Source organism: Hypanus sabinus, chromosome 21 (assembly GCF_030144855.1).
Source record: "Hypanus sabinus isolate sHypSab1 chromosome 21, sHypSab1.hap1, whole genome shotgun sequence".
In the NCBI taxonomy this organism is placed as follows: Eukaryota; Metazoa; Chordata; class Chondrichthyes; order Myliobatiformes; family Dasyatidae; genus Hypanus; species Hypanus sabinus.
This window is the reverse complement of record NC_082726.1, coordinates 54,147,940-54,174,914: the sequence shown is the minus strand read 5'-3', so window position 1 is coordinate 54,174,914 and position 26,975 is coordinate 54,147,940. Positions and strand designations below refer to the sequence as shown.

At 41.2% G+C, this 26,975-nt stretch overlaps 1 protein-coding gene across 6 annotated transcripts in view; it reads left to right on the top strand.

The window, feature by feature from the left end:
- kcnma1a (potassium large conductance calcium-activated channel, subfamily M, alpha member 1a) overlaps positions 1-26,975 on the top strand; it is a 924,908-nt gene that overhangs the window by 150,427 nt on the left and 747,506 nt on the right. Inside the window, exon 2 of one of the 6 annotated variants that reach the window (XM_059946549.1) lies at positions 24,608-24,643. The exons of the other annotated variants lie outside the window; for them this stretch is intronic. Coding sequence (XP_059802532.1) covers positions 24,608-24,643 — 36 coding nt within the window. The remainder of the gene's footprint in view (positions 1-24,607; positions 24,644-26,975) is intronic. 6 annotated transcript variants of the gene reach the window in all.

Sequence of the window (26,975 nt, the reverse complement as noted above, 5' to 3'; positions counted from 1 at the left end):
TGGTGCCTATGGTTGAGAATTAAAAGTGAATTCAATCACTCTCACTTAATTCACCGGAAGATTTTTTATTAGCCTGGAATTGGCGTCAAGTGGTCTAAATTAGTGTTGTTTTCTATCAGAGGTAATACAGCAAAATGTTCACTTCTCTCTCAAGGTCACGTTGGTGGGTTGTTTTATTTCTTCATTTTCAGCAGGTTTGACATTGACTGAAAGCAAGCTTTTGTTTGCATGTTGATTTGGAGTCTTTTGGGCTTTTAAGTATTTGCACTGAATGAACATGACCTTTAAGCCTCCTTGTATTGTACCAATTGCAGCTGGGCATTCTGTCTGCCAGTAAGAACATCTGTCAGAATGTGCAGCTTGTGGCTGGTTAAAAGGCTGCAAGTAGAGAGCCAAGAAATGTCCGAAAGAGGCAAGTTTACTTGTGCCTTGTGTTATCTTTGTTCCAGTCTTTGATGCTGGGTTATATTGTACTTCATAGTTCATAACTTGAAGGAAATAAACCTAACATTATCGTCTCATTATACAATAGGGCCATGGTGTCTTTTGTGTCTGAGAGAACAGGTTCATTCTTTATGTGCCATGTGATATGACATGGGTAATCATGGTCTTTCCATGACCATGATTGTTCTTGGAAGATTTTTCTACAGAAGTGGTTTGCCATTGCCTTCTTCTGAGGGTGTTATCTGCCATTATCAATACTGTTCAGAGATTGCCTGCCTGGCTACAGTGGTCACGTAACCAGGAGGAGAAATTTTACTGTGTCACTCGAGAGGTGAGACTGTTGAAGTAACATAAGAACATAAGAAATAGGAGCAGGCATAGGCCATCTGGCCCATCAAGCCTGCTCCACCATTCAATAAGTTCATGGCTGATCTGGCCATGGACTCTTCTCCACCTACCTGCCTTTTCCCCATAACTGTTAATTCCCCTACTATGCAAAAATCTATCCACCCTTGTTTTAAATATATAACTGAGGTAGCCTCCACTGCTTCATTGGACATTTAACTGGAACATGAATATCCTAGTTAGTTCTTGGAGTAGAAATGAGAAAAGTTGGAACTGATCAATAAGTTAGGAAGCACCTATGTAGAGAGAAACCGAATGAGACTGATGATCTGAAGGAGGATCACTGAAATGACACATTCATTTGCCCTCCCTGCAGCCTAAATAAAAATCAGCTAGATTTGTCATATGTACATAGAAACATACAGTAAAATATATCATTTCCATGAAATCAAATCAGCTGGACGATCTTTTAGAACAGACGAGGAGGAATTTCTATAATCAGAGGGAGCTGAATCTGTGAAATGAATTGCCATGGACAGTTGTGCAGGCAAGGTCATTGGCTAGATTTAAAGTGGAGGTTGATACGTTCTTGATTAGTCCATCAAAGATTATGGGGAGAAGGCAGGAAAAAGGGGTTGAGAGGGATAATATATCAGCCATGGTGGAATAATGCAGCAGACTCGAAGAGCTGAATAGTCTAATTCTGCTCCCATGTCTTGTGGTCTTTAGCCCAGGCTATTCCTAACACTGGGATTGGAGAAAATGATTGAGTAGGCTATCACTTCTTAATGACAACGATAACAATTAGCAAACAGGCTGAGTGATGTGAGTGGGGTGGCTCTGTACAATTAGGGCAATTTCATAGTGTTCAATAAAGCTGTAATGAAGATATATCATAGATCACAGGATCAAATAAAGGGCATGTTAGTTATGAAACAAATCAATTTTGTCATGCTATTGATACCCATTAAAACATTTCAGTGAAAAGACTTGAATTGTGGATAATGCAGTTGATGGCTGGCAGCCTTATTTGGAGGGGCCTGATAGTATGATAGTCAACTGGTAGACCTTACTGACAGAGCTCTACACATTGATCCAGGGACTTGCATTGAGATCCCATCAGGCCAGACAGGGAATTTAATTATAGGACATGAGATAAATTTGGAATGAATCATAAAAGCAGCTTCTGAAATTACCGGATTGTTTTGAGCCACTTTTGTCTTTTTAGGAAGGAAATCAGACTCTAATTCACCTGCTAATATGACCCACTCTCAACCATTTTAGACCATAAGACATATGACAATTAGGCCATTAACTCATTGAGTCCGCTCAGCTATTTGATCATGACTGATTTATTATCCTTCTTAGCCCCATTCTCCTGCTTTCTCCCTGTAATTTTTGATGCCTTTACTAATCAAGAACCTATAAAGTTCACTTTAAATATACCCAATGACATGGCTTCTACAGATTCATTACCATTTGGGTAAAGAATTTCTTTCTCATCTCTGTTCTAAAGGGACATTCTTGTATTCTGGTCCTATCTTCTCCCACTAATGAAAACATCCTCTCCACGTTCACGCTAGGCCTCCCAGTATTCAGTAGGTTTCATTGAGATCCCCTTCATTGCTCTAAATTTCAGTGAGTACAGACCCACGATTGATGAGCTACACAGTCAAACGTCATTGTCAGAAACGATGGACAACCAACTCAGGCACAGAACCATCAAATTAAGCCGTCAATTCCCAGGATCATTCACATCAACTTCATCTGAACCCTATCTAATCCCAATATATCCTTTCTAGATATGGGGCCTAGAATGCTAAAATACTCCAATTGTCTTATGACCAATGGCTTCTAAAGTCTCAGCATTACATCCATGCTTTTATAGTCTAGTGCATGCTAATATTGCATCTACCTTCCTGACAATTGATTCAACCTGCAAGTTAACCTTCTGGGAATCCTGCACTAGACTCCTAAGTCCTTTTGTACAGCTGATTTCTGAATTCAGTTTACAATTAGAAAATAGTTTACTCTCTTTTTCCTTCCACTAAAGTGCATGGCCATACACTTCCCTGAATTGTATTTCATCGCCATTTCTTTGCTCGTTTTCTTAATGTGTCCAAGTCCTGCAGGCTTCCTGCTTCCTCATCACTACTTAGTTCGGGGCAGATAACGATGCACAAACGACACTCACATTACCAGCAATGTTCATCACCCGTGAACGAGTAATCTAAAAATAGAGGTCTGGAATTTGTTTCCTGATATTCTAATGTTAATTTGAATTTGTATTCTTTGGTGTTTTCAGTCAACTCTTCTTGAGTTAGCCCTCTTTATATTTGTGCCATTCAGAGTCTCTGTTATCTGCTCATTTCAATGGATGTCTTTGGTGTTTCTTTGCTTCATTACAGATTTTTGGCATTGGCCCATTCTCAGTTTGCTGGGCCATTCGAGAGGATGGTTCAGAGTTGACGGGATTACCCTGTGGGTCAGGATCCCTTGAAAACTAGGCAGGAAGGCAGGTCGGCGTGGACTAGATGGGCTGAAGGGCCTGTTTCTGTGCTGTAGTGCTCTCAGACTCAGTAACAGTTGGATGGCACAGTGGTGCAGATAGCTGTGATGATGCTGCCCCTCTGTATCAGTGACCCTGTTTCAATCCTCTCCTATTCATGCCTTACCATGTGTCAATCAACAGCATCACAATTTAAGATTCAATATTCTTTGTTGTCAAATCTTTAGTACACAAGTGTAAGGGAGAATGAAATGGTTGTTACTCTGGATCCAATCCAGCATTGCAAAACAAAATAAACGTAAAGAACACAATTACAACAAAAACATATAAATATTAGAGTCCTGCTGAAGGGTCTCGGCCCGATATGTTGACTGTTTATATTTTTCCGTACATGCTGCCTGGCCTGCTGAGCTCCTCCAGCATTTTGTGTGTGTTGGTTGGATTTCCAGCATCTGCAGATTTTCTCTAGTTTGCGATAACTATAAAACACAATTATTTAAAGCACAATGTACAATGATTGCTTTGATATTTGTTAATTAAAGCAATTAAGATCCTCACTACAATTATAAACAGAAGATGCCTCATCCAGGTGTTCCCAATCATTCTTATGCACCATGGACCCCGACTATTAATCGAGGCGTCCTGACCTTAAGTGTTGTCTGTGCAGAGTTTGCATGGATTATAGAAGAATGGAGGGGTAAGGGTTAACTTGATCTTCGAGTAGGCCATGGGCCAAAGGGCCTGTACTGTGCTGTAATGTTCTATGTTAGTTTTACAGTTGAAAGTCCCACTTGGATAAAACGATGTGGATTGATATGAGAGAGGGCAAATAACTCAATGTTAATCAGTAATACGAGATGTATGGCAGAACAGAAGTACTTCCTTGAACTGCTTCAGCCATCTGGACCCTTCAAAATCATAAAGAGTGTAGATTGAGTGAATGCAGTCAGTTTTGCCCCCAGAGCTGGGGGAGCAAAACCAAGATAGCAGAATTAAGAGGAATTTGAGGGGCAATGGATGGTATCAACGTAGGATAACTAAGGAAAATATTGAAGCAGATACAACAAAATTTTAAAAGACAGACAGGTACATGGATGGAAAGGTTTAGAAGTTTCTGGGGCAAACACTGGCAAATGGTTGGATGGGGCATCTTAGTCAGCAAGGACCAGAAGGGCTGAATGGTCTGTTTCAGTGTAGTGTGACTTGATGTATCTATGAATTTAAGGCACAAAATGGCAGGTTTACTTGGCTGCTATAAATTGCCCCTCATTTAGATGGGTGACACACAAATCAGAGGGAGCTTATTGACCCTGGTCAAACCCCACTTGGAGTACTGTGCTCAGTTCTGGTTGCTTCACCACAGGAAGGATGTGGAAGCCATAGAAAGGGTGCAGAGGATATTTACAAGGATGTTGCCTGGATTGGGGAGCATGCTTTATGAGAATAGGTTGAGTGAACTCAGCCTTTTCTCCTTGGAGCGATGGAGGATGAGAGGTGACTCCTGATAGAGGTGTATAAGATGATGAGAGGCATTAATCGTGTGGACAGTCAGAGACTTTTTCCCAGGGCTGAAATGGTTGCCTCAAGAGGACACAGGTTTAAGGTGCTGGGGAGTAGGTACAGAGGAGATGTCAGGGGTAAGTTTTTTCACTCGGGGAGTGGTGAGTGTGTGGAATAGGCTGCCAGCAACAGTGGTGGAGGTGGATACGATAGGGTCTTTTAAGAGACTTTTAGATAGGTACATGGAGCTTAGTAAAATAGAGGGCTATAGGTCAACCTAGTAATTTCTAAGGTAGGGACATGTTTGGCACAACTTTGTGGGCCGAAGGTCCCGTATTGTGCTGTAGGCTTTCTATGTTTCAATGTTTCTAGCTAAGAGAGAATAGGTTTCAAGGATATTAATGGGGTAAGAGAACTGATGGGTGTGTTCTGCAGGCTGGTGTCTATTCGATGGGCGAAATATCAAAAGAGAATATGAGAACACAGCATTTGGGATGATGAGGGAGAAAATGTAATTTCTGTCAAATATAAATAATACAGCCCAACACAATTCGATGGCTTGTTTTTGAAGTGACATTGGACATGTCAGCACTCAATGGTTTACTTGCCAGAACAGTTTAAAATGAAGCCTTCTTATCGCACAGTGTCAGCAGTTCCCAAGAGCTCACATCAGCTAATTTCCTTGGGCTAATGGCACTGAAAATGATTTGGCCCTCGTGTTGTTTCTATGTAATTTTGCAGATGCAACACCGGGCTCAAAGATGTGGCTTCCTAGTGGCATTGAAAGCTGTGCATCCGTCTCTGAATCCAAACTGAGTTCCTGAAAATCTGTGGGACTGAAATCAGCAGCTTCGTATTCAGATGAGAGACACTGCAGTGTTGTTAACCCAAATGCATAAAACAGTTTCAGAGTTAGAGTCAGAATCACGATTATTATCATTGACACGAGTCGGGAAATTTGTTGTTTTGTGGCAGCATTACAGTGCAATGAGTAAAATATACTATAACTTAAATAAGAAATATGTATAAAAAATTAAAATAAATCATTAGTGTAAAAATAGTAAGGTAGTGTTCATGGGTTCATTGTCTGTTCAGAAATCTGAAGCAGAGGAGAAGACACTGATCCTGAAATGTTGAGTGTGTGTCTTCAGGTTCCTGTACCGCCCTGATGGTAGTAATGTAAAGAGGGCCTTTTCTGCATGGTGGAGGTCCTGAATGATGGTTGCTGCCCGTTTGAGGCATTGCCTTTTGAAAAGGTCCTCGATGGTGGGGAGGCCAGTGCCTGTGATGGATCTGGTTGTGTTTGTAACCCTTTGCAGTTTTTTTGGATCCCGTGCAGCGGATCTTCCATGTCAGGCAGTGATGCAACCAGTTAGAATGCTCTCCACGGTCAAGCAGAGTGCTCAAGATTAAACGCAGAGCTTTACCAGGGGAGGATCACTTTCACAAATAAGTATGCAAGCTTGTATTTATTTCAAATGGCTGCAACGATGAAAGGAGATTAGTGAACTCAAAATCCCTATTGGATCTGTGTACAGGATCTTCTGATGTGACTTGTGACAGTGTAACCTGTAGATGTTTCTCTTGTGAGCATCTACACATCACTCTGTCAGCAAGCCAGTGTTACCACTATCAACAGAAACAGAGGCCATGCGCAGTCAGAGTAACACAGAGTAAAGTCCTCTCCACCATTGAGCACATCTACATGGGGTGCTGTCGCTAAAGTAGCATCCATCATGAAGGACCACCAACACCCAGGCTGTACTCCTTCTTACTTCTACCATTGGGAAGGAGGTACAGGAGCCTTTGGACACACACAACCAGGATCCAAAACAGTTTTTACCCCTCAACCATCAAGCTCTTGAACCAGTGAGGATAACTTCACTGCCACCATCACTGAACTTTCACTTTCAAGGACTCTTCATCTCATGTTATGGACATGTATTACTTATTTATTTTTACTATTATTATTTCTCTTTTTCTTTTATATTTACACAGTTTTTTTTGTCTTCAGCACATTGGTTGGTTGTCCATCCTGCTGGATGCAGTCTTCTATTGATTCCATTCTGTTTCTTGGACTTACTGTGTGTGCCTGCAAGAAAACTAATCTTAGGGTTATATATGGTGACATGTATGTACTTTTATAATAAATTTACTTTGAATGGTGAACACACACAAAATGCTAGAGGAACTCAACAGCATGCAGCATAAATGGAGTGGAATAAACGATCAGTGTTTATTTTATAGAAAGTCACACAGTATCACAGTTAGACAAACCACAACTCAAGTCAGTGAACATCCTGATGAAGAGTCTTGACCCAAAATTTATTCCCCTCCATAGATGCTGCCTGACCTGCCAAGTTCCTCCAGCATATTGTGTATGTCGCTCTGGATTTCCAGCATCTGCAGAACCTCTTGTGCTCACAAGCAAACAAATTGCTCTCTTATTGGCTGCGTCCTCTTTGATCTCCGACATGCAGTGGAGAAACTGTGAAACCTGCAAAAATCCGGAGAGTCAGAGGAGATTTACAATGAGCTGCCAGCCCAGTGTCACCCTCGGTCCATAGCTGCTAGGTTGCAGCTGTTAAAGTGGGTTTCCAGACACCTTTGAAATGTAATGGAGATTTCTGTTTCTGTCACCCTTTTGGGTAGTAATTTCTCTATCTCTACACACCCAAGGTAAAATGATTCTCGAACGTAACTCCTCTCACTCTCCCCTCTCTATCTTAACTATGCACTTTCTGGTTTCCGACTTCTAGCTCTATCTAGACTACTCATAATTTCCTATGCCTCAGTTGTTTGCTTTTGGCCTTCTCTGTTCCAAAGAAAGCACCACTTTCCACACAATTACAATTTTCCAGTTCTTACAAACACTCTCGGCATCTCTTTCCTGTAATGTGATTAATTGGAATGACTCCGAGCACTTAAGTTCTGATCTAACTAATTTTGTGCACAGTTCTAACTCACACTCCCTGCTAATGGATTCTGTCGCTATAATAGCTAAAGGCTGAACCCACTATTTTTATATCAGAATCAGAATCAGATTTATTGTCACGGACATATGTCATGAAATTTGTTGTTTTTTGCAGCGGCTGTACAGTGCAATATGTAAAAATATTATGTTACAATAAGAAGTAGTGCAAGAAGAGAGCACAACATGAGCAGTGTTCATGGTATGTTCAGAAATCTGATGTAGTGTGTATCTTCGAGTTTCTGTACTCCCTTCCTGGTGGTAGTAATGTGGAGGGGCATATTGTGGATGGTGTGCGTCCTTAATGACGGATCTACCTTCTTAAGGCATCGCCTATTGAAGATGTCCTGGATGATATTTGTTTTCCTCATGCCGTTATCTCATCCTGATTTTCTCTTTGACATTTATTAACTCGGTATTTTCCTGGAATCCATCACCATCACTGATTGGCATTTACTGATGCTCTATGCAATGGCTAAATAAACGAAAAGCTTTATAACCACTTTATTGACTTGTTCTGCTGTCTTTACTGTTCTGTGATGTTCATTCAAGGCCAATATGCCTCTAATTAATGTACATTCCTTTCTCCTGTTGCAGTTCCCACACACATTCACCTCAGGAAAGGACAGTGTTGGGATAGTCTCTGAAGAGTTCAGTCACTTAGAGGGGAAACTCTTCCACCTATATCAAAATTCAAACTTATTTTATTATCAAAGTATATATACGTCACCACATACTAGAGATCCCTTTCTTTTGCAGGCATTCATAGTAGGACAAAGAAATACAATAGAATAAATGAAAAACAACAAACAAAGAATGACAAACAACCAATTTAATAAATAATACTAACATGACTTGTAAAGTCCTTAAAAATGAGTCCATAATCTGTGAAGTCAGTTCAGTTTTAAGTGAGTGAAATTATCCACATTGGTTCACAAGCTTGATGGTTGAAGAGAAGTAACTGTTCCTGAACCTGGTGGTGTGGGACCTAAGGCTCCAGTATTTCCTTCGCAATGGCAGCAGTAAGTATAGAGCATGGCCTGGATGGTTACAACTCTTGAATTTCTTTCTTCAATCCAGAGGACTGTTGTGCAGTGTTTGACAGTGTTCAAGGCTGAGATCAGTGGACGTTTGAATGCCAGGGAACCAAAGAATCAAATGGGAAAGTAAATGAGACTCAAAACGGCAATTGAAGACAACCTCCTATTTCTATTTCTTATGTTCTGAAACCCCCAAAGACTCATTAAACACTGTGAATCACACAGCCCCTCAGACTAATTGTAATTTATTTCCCTTTGGTCTTTGGGGCAGACACAGAAAATACTTCACAGCACATAACCTGCCAGTACGGAAGACTTCACAAAATGTTCAGTTTTCAAGATGAGAGCTCCTCAAGCAGTTAAACCTAATTGCCTTTGAGATTGATTTCTCTTTTTCCTAACCTCCCAGCAATGCAAAAAATAGAAGTCTAAAGCTTGTAAGAAAATCAGAAAATGCTGGATACCATCAGAGAGTGAAACAAACTAATAATGCTGTGTATGTATCTGCCGCTTTCATGGAACCTGTGTGCAACTATTTAAGGAAGGATCAGAGGCGGTCAATGGTCAAAGATTTGTTACCAAAGTACGTATGTGTCATCGTATACTATCTTGAGGTTCATTTTCTTGCAAACATTTACAAGAAAATAAGGAAATACAATAGAATTTATGATAAATGATGCATCAATAAAGACTGACAACCAATGTGCAAAAGAAGGCGAATACAGTATACAATCTGAAATCCTTACTCTTCACAGACACCCACGAAACACAAAAAAACCAAAGAATGAGTAACAGAAAATGTTAGAGCTACAAAGCTCTCTCCTCCCCCTCCCATGCACAAGCAAACAGTGGCAAAAGCATCAGATATTTTATTTATTTTAACATGAAAGTCAGCTTGTTTTGTTTTGTTCTGGTTTCAGGGGAGTTCTCTAGAATAATGTTGACTCGGCGCTCTGCACAATGACCTCAGCTTTCATCACTGAGGCAGCTGATCAATTAAGACAAAGTTTTATCTTTTACTGCCTGCCACCCTTGCAGCTGACAGCGCAGTGCTTCTCTCCCTGAACTGTGTCAGATTATGAGGGCCAATGAATTATCTGTTTTTTTGAATTTTTCTGCTGTGACTGACAGGCCACTGAGCAGTGAGTTTAAAATGCTGGCAAGGCAAACGTAAGCAAAGCTGAGCAAAAAGCATGGCTCCTGTGAGCTCCCTGGTAGCAGTTTGCTCTTGATACCATTTTATTACCTGCAAAGCTATTTCTTGCTTTCTAGGGGAGTTATTCAAGTTAATGTCTGGCTAAGGAGGCAAAGTGATGGCTTAAGTTGACATTAGCACTCATTACTTGCCAGTCCTTAGCATCTGGTATGGACCAGTGAGGTGCTAAAGAGCAACATCTGCTTCTTAGTGGATTGGGAGACCATCACCAATTCTTTCCTATTGACTTCCTCCGGGACGACCCTGTAATGAAAATGAAAAGCAAAAGCTGCAGACGTTGGAAATCTGAGATACAAACAGAATGCTCAACAGGTCAGGCAGTGTCTGTGGAAAGAGAAACTGTTAATGTTTCAGGTCAGAACCGTCTTCCTCAGGACTGTTCTAGGTCTGCTGCAACCACTTGGGGACTGGTGACATCATTTGGGCAATGCCTGCGGCAGGGTGCATGCTAGGAAGGTCAGGGAATTGATCTCTGGAATTGGGCCATGGGCCTCATGGGGCACTCTAACTAACCTTGAGCTATAAAAGGACTAAAACAAATTTCCAGCAAGTGCCATGTTCATGGAAATTGCACTTTGTTCATGGTTTTAACACCTTTTTCCTCAAACATGTTGCTTCTTATAGAATTATCCTGGACAAATCCATCCTTTCTATCGAAATTCTGTTACTGAAACTCAGTGTTTGAAAGGTCCTACAGAAGTGCACTTTGGTTACATGACTGGTGAATTCTGTACATCTTATTTAATAGTTTGCAATTTCATCATTGCAGTATTTGTGAGTTTTTATTTTTTGTCCTGTTTCATTATTGCCAGTTGGCAAGGACAAATTGGGCAGAAGGGCCTGCTTGGATGTCGTAAGTAAGTAAGAAGCAAGTAACTAAGCCTTGCACATCACTGAGTACATTTACATTATTATCAGAATGCAGCTTTGACATTTTGCCCTACTCATCAGTTTTCCAATAATAGAAATGCCCCAGCAGAAGCAGGATAAATTAGGCAGAGGTCACTATAGTTTTTCTGTACCGTAACATAACGTTTTAATTCTGATTTACCTGGGCCAGATCTGCTTTCATCCCTTCTGGTTCCTGTCCTTCCAGGATTGAAAGAGTTGAAGTGTGAGGCGTGTTTGATGGCTCCGGCCCTGTACTCACTGGAGTTTAGAAGAATGAGGGGGAAATCTCAATGAAACAGACTGAAAATTGTAAGGGCTGGATAGAGTGGTCATGCAAAGGATGAATCTAGGACCAGGCAGCACAGCATCAGAATACAAGGACATCCCTTTAGAACAGAGATTTCTTTAGCTAGGCCATGGTGAATCTACAGAATGCGTTGCCACAGGTGGCCGTGGAGGCCAACTGGTGTATATATTTAAGTTGGAGGTTGATAGGTAGTAAGTAAGGGTGTCAAAGGTTACAGGGAGAAGGCAGGAGAATGACGTTGAGTGGGAAAATCAACCAACCAGGATTAAATAGTAGAGCCGACTGGATAGTTGATATCCAACATTTTATTGTATAAAGCTGACAAAGGTCTAGCTATTCTGCTGGGTGTCTCCACACATGGTGAATATATATAATGGTTGATCATGTTCTGACTCCTCCCACACAGCCCCATTGCAACATGAAGTCCTAATAGGGACAAATATATAAATGTTCTTTATATATTTTGTAACAAAGAATATGTATATCTTTGGGAATGGGTTGGGGAGAGTAAGTACTTCCTGAAAATTCCTGCCTGATCCTCCACTTCCCCTTGGAGGCGCTAAGTATCCCGAAGTGAATCATTCCTAGTCACGACCTCTCTCTAACAATCAGCGTTCAGCCTGCTGGTCTCATTGCATTCTGGAGAATTGCTTCTGTTCCTGCTGCTTAATTGCAATGTATTCCTGGATTGTGTTGGTGCACGGATGTGCCTAATTCACTGTCAGGAGTATTTGGTGAAGACCGGCACAGCTCTGTGTCACGACCCACTGTTCAGTCAGCTCCTCAGTAATAATATCAAATCATTCACCTTTGCACCTTACGGTTAGATGGTTTAATTAAAATCTGATCAATAGCAGAGGGGTAACTGAGTATCACCTAGCTAGAGCAGTCACTGGCTAATGTTTACTTCAATGTTTGCGATTTTATCTAAACTCCTGGCATTTTATTTTGCTTGTGTCTACAGTCAATCAGCCATTCCATCAGCTGTCAAGGGAACAAAGGGACGTTGAATGTGTGTTTTTGAACATGATGAAGGTTTTATTTAAACTTGCTTCCAGTTATAATTCCTTTGGATACATGGCCTTCAGGATTTTTCTTACCCTTGCAGAGGGAAAATAATTTGCTGTCCTCTGGGAACAGGATAGGGGAGTTTAGAAGTGCTGCTACACATGAAAAAAAACAGTCTTGGTGGAACCTTGAAGACTTAGTTTTAAAGTTAGAGATACAGCACAATAATGTGTGTTTCTGGCTTTACTTCATATCTGTTACTACTGTGTATGCCTGTGATGCCTGCAATTCAGTTTTGTGTATATATGCACTTGTGCATATGACAGTAACCTTGACTTTGACTATGAATTGTTGCATTATGATTGTTTAATGTCAAGAAAGAACATTGGAGATGGCATTGAGGATCAATCACAATCTATCTTGCGAAAGCCTTGCACCTTATTTGTCTACCTACACTGCCCTTTTTCTATAACTGTAACATTTTATCCTGCATTCTGATGAAAGAGATTAGCTTTAATTGTCACTTGTACATACATTGAACCATACAGTGAAATGCATCATTTACACTGAGGATGTGCTGTGGGAAGCCTGCAAGTAGCATGCCCACAACTTACTGCCCCTAATTCATATCTCTTGGGAATGTGGGAGGACACCAAATCTCCTGGAGGAAATGCATGCTGTCTTGGGGAGAAGGTACAAACTCCTTACAGACAGAGATATGAATTGAACCCCAGTCTTACAGCTGATGCTATAAGGCTTTATTGCTTTCTCTTCAATGACATCAATGCAATGTTGAAGTGAAATGATCTGTCTGAATGGCTTCTCTCTGTCCCTCAACAAACTAATTACCAATCTGTTAAAATAAAATTTCATACCCCCTCCTCCTCTTATGTATAGGAGCAATCAAAATGAGAATATTAACTGGGGTGGGGGAGAAAAAGAAACTATAAGCTCCCCACAGAAGGAGCCTTGTGATAACTCTTTGGGGGCTTTGCTATTGCTTGCATGGTGGATGGTGATTGGCCGATGAACCATTGGAACTATTGAACCCTGCCTTATCTTTATGTATGAAGAGGTTTCTGAATGTCACATCCTTTTTAGGTTCTAATGAATCTGATAGGGTTGGGCCCTTTGCCAATGTTGTATTTCAGGAATTTGGGATGGAAACAGGTTCCACCTCCTTTACAGATATTCAGTTAATCATCTAAGAAACTATTTTATGGAATGGTCTTCTTTAATAAGTTGACTTGGAACCAGACTTAACAAAAACAGATGGATGAAAGAAGGAACTGCATTACTTAATTTAGCCTTCTCAGGTTTGTGGTTTACAGAGTTTCACCCCTTTCGTAGATTGGAATGTGGCAGCATCCCATATGTAATCTTGGCTCTCATAGTAAGAGGTTTGGTCCTACCGTTACAATCTGTAGAAACTAAGAAACTAAGGAGGATTTTGCATTTTGCTCACTTGCCCCCCCCCATTCCTCCTCTGCCATCAGACCTTTTATCTTGAGGATACTTGTGATGCCCCCCATTCCTCTTCTCCCATAAGACCCCCTATCTTTGGAATACTTGAAATGCCCCCCCATCCCCCTTCAACCATCAGACCGCTTCTCTTGGGAATACTTGCCATCAGGATTCACAGATGAAAAATAGCAAGTGGAATGAAGAATCAAGAGGCATTTAACAGCAAGGAGATTGGTTTCGGAAGAGGAAAATGAATGAGGTAAAACATAATTGAAGTACATTTTTGACAAGATAATAAATTGTGACCTTCAAATAAATGAACACTGTACATTTTTAATATTACTGGAAATATACTAGCAACTTTGAAGGAAAATCGAAGAATTATTTCTTTGTAACTGGCTCTTTTTCTGCTAGTGCCAGTCGTGACTCACTAATAGAAATAAGGTAGATAAGCTATTTAAATAATGTAAAATCGTCAAACTATAATCCTTTATTGGTGGAGACGGTACAACCACAGAGGTCATGATAAATGTTGGCTTAATGTTCCATCTTTTGGATTACAATTAAGACTGCAGTGAACCCAACACATTGATGCATTGATGAAGAAGGAATGCAAGTGACTTCACTTGTTAGGAGTTTGAGGAGGTTTGGTATGTCACCAAACACACTTGCAACTTTCTGTGGATGTTCAGTGGAGAGCGTTCTATCTGGAGACATCACTGCCGGGTCTGGAAACTCCAGTCACAGGATTACAGGGTTGCAGACTTACCCAGCTCTATCACAGGCATAGCCTCCCTCGTCAGAGAGGGCATCCAAGAGGCAACGCCCCAAGAAGGCGGAATCAACATTAAGGACCCTCACCAACCAGAAGATACCCTCTCCTCACTACTATTACTACTACTAATATTACTACTATTGGAGAAGAGGTACAGGGGCCTGAAGAACCATACTCAATGGTTCCAAAACAGCTTTGTCTCCTCTGGCATCAGATTTCTGATGGGTTATGATCTATTAACCACTACCTTGCTGTTCAATTTTTTGACACTCTTTATTTTTGTAATGTATAATAATTTTATGTCTTTGCACTGTCTTACTGTTGCAAATTGATAAAATTCCTATTATATAAGAGAATGATAATAAATTTGATTCTGAGGGAAAAATCTGACCTCCGAGCATCTTGTGTAAGCATTCCCCTTAACCAACTCCACAATAACTAATTACTGTCATCTGTACCCATTGCGGGAGCTATGTTTGCAGAATTACATATTTCAAAGTAGTGGGATGTTAGTGAGAATTCCATTTGGGTATCATCTGAGTGGGTGCCTTTGGATTCCTGTACACTTCTGATGGAGAACTCAAGTTTCTCAGTGTCATCTCAAATGTTCCCTCTTGACATTAAGCAACCACAGACCAATGACTCATAGTCAAAGTTGAGTCTATCATATGTACAAAGCAATTTATTTATTTAGAGACAGAGTGTGGAACAGACTCTTCTGGCCCGACAAGCAGGATTGTCCAGCAACCCACCCATTTAACATGAGCCTAATCTCAGGACAATATACAATGACAAATTAACCTATTGGTCTTTGGACTGTGGGAGGAAACCGGACCCAAAGGAAGCCCATGTGGTCATGGGAGAGCATAGAAACTCCTTAGAGACTGCGCCGGAATTGAACTTCGAACTCTGAACTCCAGAATGCCCCGAGCTGTAATAGCATCACGCTAACTGCTACGCTACCATAAATGTATGCACAGGTGCACAGAAAAGCTTACTTGCAGGAACATCGCAGGCATAACGCATTAGATAAGCAGTATTTCCAAGAACAGCACAAATTATACTATATTTTTAAAAGAATGAACAGTTAGAACAATAAAATATACTATGCCATAAAAGATCCATTCTCGTACAAAGTGATCACAGTGTTGCTATACCAATGTAGTGATTAAGGTAGATGCAAGGAATTCTGCAGATGGTAGAAATCCAAAGTTAGACACACAAAATGCAGGAGGAACTCAACAGGTCAGGTAGTATCTATAGAGGGAAATAAGCAGTCACGTTTCGTGCCAAGTCCTGATGAAGGGTCTTGGCCTAAACCATTGACTGTTTATTTCTGGCCACTGATGCTGCGTACACTGCTCTGTGCAGAACCGAGGTTACGCTGGTGGGCCTGCCACAGCTGCTCTGTGCTTCATGTCTGAGGATTCACTTTCCTTCTAAATGTTATTTGTTTACTTCTATTGTTTGCATGATTTGCTTTTTTGTTTCTCTGCATAGTGTATGTTTGATGTTCTTCTAAATAAGGGTTCTTTTGGTTTTCTTAGTTTTGTGGCTGCCTGTGAGGAGACGAATCTCAAGGTTGCATAATGTATACATATTTTGACAATAAATGTACTTTGAACTTCGCTTGATTTGCTGGATTCCCAGCATTTGATATATGTAGGGCTGTGCTGGTTGGTTCAAGAGCCATAAGGTTGAAGGGATGGAGCTGTTCTTGAACTGGGGCTTCAAGCTTTGGTCCTTCTGGCCTGATGGTAGCTGCTAGAAGATGGTAGGACCAGAGTCAGCGTGAATGTTGCATCGTCACCAAGAAGGCTTTGAGCTCATTGTGAGAGTTTTCTTCCAACTATCTGATCATATCTTCTTAGGACACAGCTCAGAATAAATGCCTGTTTCAGGCATTCTACCAGTACAGCCAGCCCAGTGTAGATGACCAAGTGAATCTAGGAGGCCACTAGGTTTTATCTTATTTCAAAAGTAGACTTAATTCGTGATATAGAAAATAGATCCAAAGGGTCAAAAGTGCAAAAATAACTTTACATTCTTTGCTGGTACATTCAGTAGAGTAAACTATAAAGTGAAAAAAAACACAAACATAGCACCATTGCCCCTCACATGGCTCGTTCAGGTGATTGCATGAGAGGCTACCCTACACAATTCTGCCCTTCATGTGCAGAAGCAGAAGAAGCCTCTACTGTGGTCCTTCCCCACAGAGCCTTTGTATTGACCGCACGGAGCTTCAGTGTGTCCCTCAGCATGTTGTCCTGCAGTCTGGACTGTGCCGGTTGGCAGCCTTCCCTTACAGACATCTTGCTGTGATGGAAGACCAGTAAGTTTTGTGCAGACTAACGACATTCCTCATTGACGTTGATGACCTTCCAGCGGTACTTGATGCCTGTCCTGGTGTGTCCCCTAAGGTACAGCCCTTAGATCAGAGAGTCTTCCATTTTGCGGCTGTTGGGGATGAACTAGGACATGGACCCTTGCATCTGTCTACATGTCCTTGTAGCAAATCCACAGTCTTCTAAGACTCCACAGCAAATCCACAGTCTTCTAACAGTCTTCTAAGACTGTTCCTTCACCACCACAGCCGTCCCAAGGGCAGCATACACTGGGGATGATATGTCATTTGTAGAGGAAAGCTCTAAGTGGGAGGGCCCCTCTCACTGCCAGCCAAGCAAGGTCTTGATGCTTGTTGGTCAGACATAGTAATGGTGTGGATTATTTGTTCAGGCCTGTCCCACAGCTTTTACATTGCATACTGCAGTTATTATTGTTTTACCTCTCTGCCCTCTTGAATAGATCTCTTGTACAATAAGGTGGACCACTGGCCTTACAAACTACTCATTGTCATTCTGCACTTCATAGTTTACCTGATTGTCCTTTCTTGGTAACTTTTACACTTTATTCTGCATTGTTGTTATTTTACCTTACCGTGTAATGATCTGACCAGTTTGAACAGTAAGCAAGACAAGGTCTTCATTGTATCTCGGTACAAGTGACAATAATAAACCATTTCCAATACCCATGTGAATAACTTCTACAGATGAAGAGGAAATTCATTTTAATGTGGTTTTCTGCATGCAGGTGAATAAACATACTCCTTCCCCTGTACAACGCACACACAATGTTGGAGGAGCTCAGGAGGCCAGGTAGCATCTATGGAAAAGGGTCTCAGCCCGAAACATCGACTTACTTCCATAGGTGCTGCCTGACCTACTGAGTTCCTCCCGCATTTTGTGGGTGTTGCGTTGGATTTCCAGCACTGCAGATTTTCTTGTGCTTATTTTTCCCGTCTCTGGGATTTGTAACTTTTTGGGGGAAAAGCACCTGTACCCATCCGTACTACTCTATGACTCTCTCACTTGTATGTGGAAAGGTTAAATCTGTTACATATCTGAAGTTGCATTTTATCATCAAAGGTATCTTAAAGGGATCAATCACCTCTGACTTCTGTCTCATAGAACATACAGACTGTTTGGCCCACGATGTTGTGCTGATCTTTTAACCTTTTCTAAGATCAATCCAACCTTTCCTTCGCACATAGCCCTCCAATTTTCTTTCATCTATGCGCTTATCCAAGAGTCTCTTAAATGTCCCCAATGTATCTGCTTCTACCATCACCAGGGGCAGTGCATTCCATACACCAGCCATTTTCTGTGTAAAAAAAAACTGTCTGACATCCCTCCATATACTTTCCTACAATCACCTCAAAATTAGGCCCTCCCATATTAGTTGTTTTTGCTCTTGGAAAAGTTCTCTGGCTGTCCACTTATCTATACCTCTGACTCTATCAAGTCACCTTTCATCTTCTTTGGCTCCAAAGAGAAATGACCTAGCTCACTCAGCCTTTCCTCATGAGGCATTCTCTGTAATCCAGGAAGCATCCTGGTAAATCTCCTCTGCACCCTCTCTGAAGCTTCCACCTATTGAGCTGACTGGAAATAATCAAAGTATTCCAAGTATCCCTTCTCCCTTCTCTTATTGCTATTAATTTTTCTTTTCCTTAGCTATTTTCCCTCTCCACACTCAGTCCTGATGAAGGATTTCGACCCAAAGCATTGACAATATCTTTCCTCCCATGAATGCTGCTCAACTGACTGAGTTCCTCCAGTAGATTGTTTGTTGCTCATGATTCCAGCATCAGCAGTGTCTTGTATTTTCAGTAGAATGAGGGATAACCTCATAAAAACCTATCAAATGTTGAAAGGCCTTGGATGTGGATGTGGAGAGGTTGTTTCCTATAGTGGGGAGTGAAAGACCAGAAGACACAGCCTTAGAATAAAGGAGTTTTAGAATGGAGATGAGGAGGAATTTCTTTAGCCAGCGTGTGGTGAATCTGTGGAATTCATTACCACAGGCGGCTGTGGAGGCCAAGTCACTGGGTATACTTAAGGCAGAGGTTGATTGACACTGGATTGATCAGGGCATGGATACAGGAGAAGGCAGGAGGAAAAGGAAGGGCTGAGAAGGAAAATGATTCAGCCATGATGAAATGGCAGAGGAGACTTGATGGGCCAAATGGCCTAATTCTGATCCTATATTTTATGGTCTCTGCCTTTCCTCAATGGGATGTTGGTATTCTGCATGTTAATGTCTTGTCACAAGAGCATCAGAAATAATTTAGTTCAAGTGTTGAATGTTGATATGGGAATAATGTACCTTCTATGCCTGTGGTACAATTGCATAGTGATGAAGTTACTTGTGACTAAATCTCTAAGGACTCCCACTGTGACAATTGTTAATATTAAGTTCAAGTAATTAATTAGATCTGGAATTAAAATATTTTGTATCATTTAGAGTGACCTTGTAAAAATCTATTTGGTTCTCTAATGTTCTTCTGGGAAGAAAATCTTGTGTCCTTTCCCCAGTCCATTTGATATTCATTCCAGATCCACGGTCAATGTCATGGGTTTTTCATTATCTTCACAAACAGACTCAACAAACCTCTCAATCCAAGGGCCTAGAATGTCACACTTATATCCAGTGAATGAAAGGAAAAGTAAGATTTTGACCAGTCAGTCAATCATATAGCAGCAACTCAATGCTTGAACATCAGAATGGGGGAAGAAATGTGACCTGTGACTTTGGCCGTGGAATGATTGTTGGTGCCAGATGGGATGGTTTGTCTATCTCAGAAAATACTGATCATCTGGGATTTTCATGCACAGCAGTTTCTAGAGTTTACAGAGAATGGTGTGAGAAACAAAAAAAAATCCAGCGAGTGGCAGTTTTGTGGGCAAAAATGCCTTGTTAATGAGAAAGGTCAAAGGGAAATGGCTAGATTGGTTTTAGTTGACAAGAAAGTGACAGTAACTACCTGTTGTGTGTTACAACTGTGGTGTGCAGAAAAGCACACCCTATCGAACCTTGCAGTGGATGGGCTACAGCAGCTGAAGACCTGGAACATGCAGGCATACACTCAGTACAGGAGGTATCTAATGAAGTGCCCACTAAATGTGTATGTACTATGATAATAAATTTACTTTGAAATTTGAACTTTGGTTTTAAATATTTGACTTTATAGCCTCCTCATCTGCTGGTTTAGTGCTTTTAGAGATCTATGTACATACAGAGTGTGGCAGTTTAAAAAATGAAAATTATAGAAATTAACAGAAATGGCTGGAAACATTCAGCAGGTCAGGCAGCTGTGGAAAGGATAACAGTTATAGTTTTGGGTTGAAAACTACAATATTTAATCAGAACTTTCATTGGTATGTACTGAAAACTTCTAGAATTACAGTATACTAATTACACAGGAAACTCGTCCACTCTGGCTTACGAGACAATTTATAACAAAGCTAATTTTATTCAAACCAAGAATATAAACTGAAACAGAGATGATTTAAGGATATATGTTGTCACTGTGACAATACAGCTTGATTTATCAGCATTTGACGGTGAAGTGGTTTTAAATTAGACTGAGGTAAAGGAGCGGAGAAAATTTTCTTCAGACGGCTTTACTACAGGAAGAAATTAATTCCGGTTGTGATAGCAGCTTTTTAATCGGGATAATAAACTGATTTTAATAATTGAATTGAGTCTCGCTTGTCTCGGGCACTGCAGTATGTGCTGAAACTGCTTCCTGAGATGACATGAAGCTCAAGCTTTAGTAAGAAATCTGACTGGATTTTTAAAAACCTTTACCAACCTACGATACTAGTCCTTGCTGAGCATGATGTCATGGAGGAAGATTTTGCTTGCATGTAGGATGTGAGTGTTGCTGGTAATGCCAATGTTTGTAACCCATCCCTAATTTCTAATGGGAAGATGGCACCAAGTTGTCTTTCTGAACCACTGGTTAAAGTGACATGACTAGATCTGTGTTTGGCCATTAACGCTTGTTCATTCATATCTGCTCTCAGTAGAAACCCTGTCAGCCATTCTATTAGAATTCTCCATGGTTGAGATACCGACATTCCCAAACAAATAAAGAAAACTTTTTCATAGTATTCTTGGAAGATTGTATATTGATTATATTGATGGCTCAGTGTTACAGTTGCCTATACCTTTACCAGCCCACCATTCTGCTGTTGCTAAACATGATATCATGGAGAAAGATTTTGCCTGCATGTGGGATTTTGCTTATTTTTCAAGATGTGAGTGTTGCTGGCAATGCCAATGTTTGTAACCCATCCCTAATTGGCAATGGGAAGGTGGAACCAAGATGTCTTTCTGAACCACTGATGAAAGTGTCAGCAGAATATTAATGGGGAGCAATTAGGAGAGGATCCTGACTGGTTACATCTTGGCCTGGGGTTGAAACAGCAATGCCCAGAAATGGTTAAATCTACAGAACGTAGTGGATAAAACCCAGTACATCATAGGCAAAATCCTCCACATCACTGGGTACAGTTACGAGGAGTGTTTCCTGAAGAAAGCAGCATCCAGCGTCAAGGATCCCACCATTCAGGCCACACTCTCTTCTTGCTGCTACAGTTCCAAACTACCGTCAGGGACAGTTATTACCTACAACCATCAGGCTCCCAAACCATTGAGGATAACTTCACCCACCTCAACTCTGAACTGATTTCACAACCCACAGACTCATTTTCAAGAACTCTACAACTTATGGTTTCAGTATTATTTATTTTTATTTGCACATTTTTGTTAGTTAGTCTTTGTTTATGTATATTTTTCACAAATTCTACTTTATGTATTTTCCTTTAAATGCCTACAAGAAAATGAACCTCAATGTACAGTCGCATATTGTGACATATACATACTTTGATAATAAATTTATTTTGATTTTTACTTTAACTTTCAAGGAGTTAGGTGCAGCAGAAATGAAGGAACAGGGATATATTTCCAGAGATACAAGTCACAGGTGCTAGAATCTGGAGCGACAGGGAATCTGGTGGAGGAACTCACCAGGCCAGTCAGTGCTTGGGGGCAGAGGTTTTGGGTCGAGAACTTGCATGAGGCTTTAGAGAGGAGATCTGGTGAGTAGGCTGAGGTGACAGAGAGGGGTGCAAGGTAAAATCTGATAGGAGCCAGGTGAGGTGGAGAATAGATTTCCAAGTCGTGATGGCATGCAGATTCAGAGTTAGATGTACATTGAAACATGCAGTGACATCCATTGATATATTAACAACCACCACAACTGAGGGTGTGCTGAGGGCAGCCCGCAAGTGTTGCCACACTTTCAGTTGCAAACATTGCATGCTGACAAGGTTCAACAGAACAACACAAGCAACAAAAACAAAACAACACCAGCAAAACAAGCTCCTTCCCCACCATCACACTCAGACAGACCTCCAACCCCAGGGCATACTACCTCCGGGCCTTGGCCCCGAACACTCACAGACATCGGGCCTCTGACTTTCGACTTCACCGACCTCTGGGTATCGACCCCAGGACTTGGCGATCGCAGATTTCACTGTTGGACCTTGACTTCTGGAGTCATATTGCCCTCCAACCCCAATGACCTGGGTGGTGGGGGGTGTCACTGGCCCTTGCGATTCCTGCTCGGCCCTTTGGCTCCCAAAACCAATATTTGCTGACTTGGAGGGGAACAGACAGATGGCTGTGTATCCCTGTAACTGTTGCCCCTGTCCTTTGGTGGTAGAGATTCTGGATTTGGGAGATGTTGTTGGACTATCTTGGGTGAGTGACTGTGGTGCATTTTGTGGATGGTACACACTATATTCGCTCTGTGCTGGTGCTGGAGGAGATGAAAGCTGTTAAGTGGGTTGTTTTACCCTAGCTGATGTGTTTTAATGACAGTTGATGTGTTTTATGGACAGCAGTTAGAACACACTAATCAAACAGGTTGAGTAGTTTTTTCATTTTTACCTTATTTTACTGTTGGAGTTAGAGACATAAAATGCAGGTAGCTATGGTAAACACCCTTGTTTGGGAGCATGTAGGTTATTTCTCCTTTTTTAACTAATCTTCCATTTACTGTTTTGCCCAAAAGTGGTTTGACCTGTTATTCAGATCAACAACCTATCTCCTGATTGGTTGAAAGCTGAGTTTACTGTTTTGTGCTTAGGCCTATCAGGTGACTTGTTACAAGCCCGTGTATAAATTAAGTTCAGAAAATGAACATTGTGCACCAGAGGAATAGAAGTGGTATGTTTTTAACAAATACAGTGTGAATTTAATCTCACCCATGTCAATAGTCAGTTCACTAATCTAAAATACAGAGATGGCTTCACTGTAAACAGATACCTGGGTCACTAAGGAGGTGTCTAGAAACCCTCCTCCTGAAGGCAAACCTGGCCTAGTATCTCTCCATGTGTGGTGAACTGCCTGTCTGGACATGCCCCTGCTGATTGCTCCTGTGGCTCCTCCCACAGGTCCCTGTATAAAGGCGATCTGAGGCCCGACGCTCGGCCTCAGTCTCCAGGTCATAGTATGATGGACACTCACTCCTGGTTCCTTCTTCCAGTCAATAAAAGCCGATATCTCGCCTTACGTCTCAGTGTGAGTTATTGATGGTGCATCACCATGTCCCTACCTTTCTTCTCCCCTGGACTGTTGCCATTCTCCCTGCCCTTCCTCTTCACTTTGATCCCAACATTCTCCCTCCTATTCTTCAGAGAAGATTAGCTTTATTTGTCACAGGTATATCGAAACCTCGAAACTTACAGTGAAATGCGTTGCTTATGTCAATGACCAACCCAGCCTGTTGGGGCAGCCCGCAAGTGTCTCCTTGCTTTCAGTACCAGCCCAGCATGCCTACAACTAGCTAAGACTAACCTGTACGTCTTCGGAATGTGGGAAAAAACTGGAGGAAACCCACATGATAACAGGAAGAACATGCAAACCCCTTACAGACAGTAGCAGAAAATGAACCCTAGTTGCTGTTACTGGAAAGGAATGCACTAATTGCTGTGCTACTGTACCATCCTCCACCTCTCCTTCGCCCCTTCCCCCTTCCAACAACCCTCCTTCACTCTCCTTCATCCTGCATTGCTCACTGTTTACCGTCTCTTTCCTTGCAATGATATCCCTTTTCCTGCCCAACACCATTTCTATTATCCTATTTATAATGATGAAATGGTAGTTTTAATGGGTAGTTGATCAAGAAATCTATGCAAATGATCTGTCAACAGAAGTTAGAATTTCACCATTAAATCACTTGAAATACTATGTCTGGAATTATAAAGACCATGCACCATATACAAAATGCTGGAGGAGTGAGGGCCACTACCGAAAAAAACTAAAGATTTATTGCAGAAATTAACCAGAACAACTAACAAGAGCTCAAGCAAACTGAAATCACTCACGATACACAGAAGTATGTGGTCTGGGTTTCACCAGGAAAGGAATCCCAACGACCGAGCAAAGAGGGGTTGGATTCCTTCCTGAAATACACCCTGGAACAAGTAGGAATTCAGCATCAATTAGACAGCCAGGTGACCAGATGAAGCAGTAATCCCCAAAGCCAGTAAATACAATGTAAGACATTGAAAATACCATGCTAATTAAATTACTTGAAATTGAATAAAAGTGATAAATCCCATGATACCAAATGAGACACCTGCAAAACAAAGTGAAAAAACCAGAGCTGTTCCGAAAATAAACAATTAGAATGTAAAATGTAAACAATCCAAAGAACACCGCATACCCACAAGGTGACAGTGAGAAATACATGTACTAACTGAAAAAAAATCTCTCTTCTTTTAGAAACCTCCCCTGGTTGTGACAGGAGGAACTCAGAAGGTAAGGCAGCATCTAAGGAAAGGAATAAACAGTCGATGTTTTGGGCCGAGAATATTGACGGTGCATTCTCTTCGAAAGATCCTACCTGACCTGCTGAATTCCACCAACCCCCCAGCATACAATATAAATCTCATACTGTCCAAGAAGTTATGGGACTGTGATTAAAAACTTCATCTGATTTATTACTATCCGGATAGTAAATTGCAATGTCGACATTGTCATGACCACATCTGTGTCTGGCCATTGACAGCTGGTCATTCATAACTGCTCTCAGTAGAAACCTTGTAAGCCATTATATTAATCTTCTCCATGGCTGAGGTACCTACATCCCCAAGTGAACAAAGAAAACTCCTTAATAGTATTCCTGGAAGAGTGCATACTGATTGTATCGATGGCTCAGTGTTACAGTTGCACTAATCGGCCATTTGGATGCCTAATGTTGGGTAGCTTTATTAAATGATGACTAAGCAACGTCTCTGGAGAGTTGAAATAGTGCTGATTCTGGCATCTAGGAAGTAAGCCTCTAGACACTCTTCAATTAAATGAATTAGGGTGATTCAATGTTATTTTGTATCAAAGATTGATGAGAATATACCTGGAATTGTGTACAAAGCTACAATTCTCGATTACTATTATGGAAAGACAATGCAGAATCAATAGCTCTAATAACTCTTGCTTAAATTGGGAGTAATTAGAGCAATATATATTCTGTTTTATCTAACGGAGAAATGGCGAGGTTTCCTTACAGTAAACTGGGTATAAACATGCATTTGCCATGGATAATAAATATTGGTCCTGAACTATATAGGAACACACACTGATTGTATCCTTTCGAATGGCATTACTAAGAAACACAAATGATGGTTCTCTAAATTTCAGTATTACTGTTGATTATTCCCAGTGTTCGATTGTCTAAGTACTTATCCGCTCAAATTCCTCCAGTCCTATGCAACACACACAAAACTCTGGAGGTACTCATCAGGTCAGGCAGCATCAATGGTGGGAAATAACCGGTTAACATTTCAGACCGAGACCCTTCATCGGGACTTTGCCTGAGATGTCTTGGCCCAAAACATTGGCTGCGCCTTTAAGTCCTTGGATGCTGCCTGACCTGCTGAGATCCCCAGCATTTTGTGTACATCGCTCAAGATTTCCAGCAATGGCAGAATCTTTTGTGTCCTTCAGACCTATCACAGTTTTGTTTTTTTGTGGTGTTCAAGATAAGCTGGAGATGAAGAAGCGTGGTAAAGATATACATCTGTATCTGCTTTTACCCCATAAAATACACATTAAAAATTGTTTGTCCACACTTTATGATAACTTTACTCATTTGCGTCTGTAACCCGAGTGCAGGTTTTGATTTCATTGCATTATACACACAGATGATGATGTCCTCAGAATGATCTTTCCAGCCTTATTAGAAGGTGGTATTGGTTTGTTATTGTCACATGTACCAAAATGTAGTGAAAAGCTTTGTCTGCATTTCGTTCATACATAGAACTCTGAGGTAGAACAAGGTAAAACAATAACAGTGCCACCAACGTCCCAGCATAGATGCTGCCTGAAGAACTGAGTTCCTCCAGAATTTTGAGTGTGTTGCGTAGGATTGGAGGAATTTGAGCTGATGAGAATTTAGACAGCCAAACACTGGGAAGTATCAACAGTAGTACTGAAGGGATACAATCAGTGTGTGTTCCTGTATTGTTCAGGACCAATACTTTTTATCCACGGCAAATGCATTTTTATACCTAGCTTACTGCAAAGAACCCCTTGCCATTTCTCTATTAGATGTGTAACAGTTGCAGAGAAAGTGTTGAGCAAGTAAACGGTAAAGTGCAGGATCATAGTGAGGTGGATTGTGAGGTCAAGAGTCCATCTTATCGTGCCAGAGCTCCATTTAAGAGTCTTGATAACAATGGGGTAGAAACTGTCCTTGAACCTGGTGGTTCGTTCTTTCAGGCTTTTGTATCTTTTGCCCGAAGGAAGAGGGGAGAAGGGAGAATGCTTAGGGTGGGTGATGTTTTGGATTATGTTGGCTACTTTCCTGAGGCAACAAGAAGTGTAGGCAGGAGTTCACAGAGGGGAAGGCTGACTCCAGTGCTGTGCTGAGCTGTGTCCACAATACTGTGCAGTTTCTTGCAGGCATGTGCAGAGCAGTGGTTATACGAAGCTAAGCTGTATTGCACCTGGGCAGAATGCTATGTCAATTGGTAAGGGTTGATGTTGGGATATGTCTAATTCCTTTAGCTTCTCATGGCCGTAGAGGTGGTGGTGAGCTTTCTACGACCACATAGAAAGGTTACTGTTGATGTTCATTCCGAGGAACTTGAAA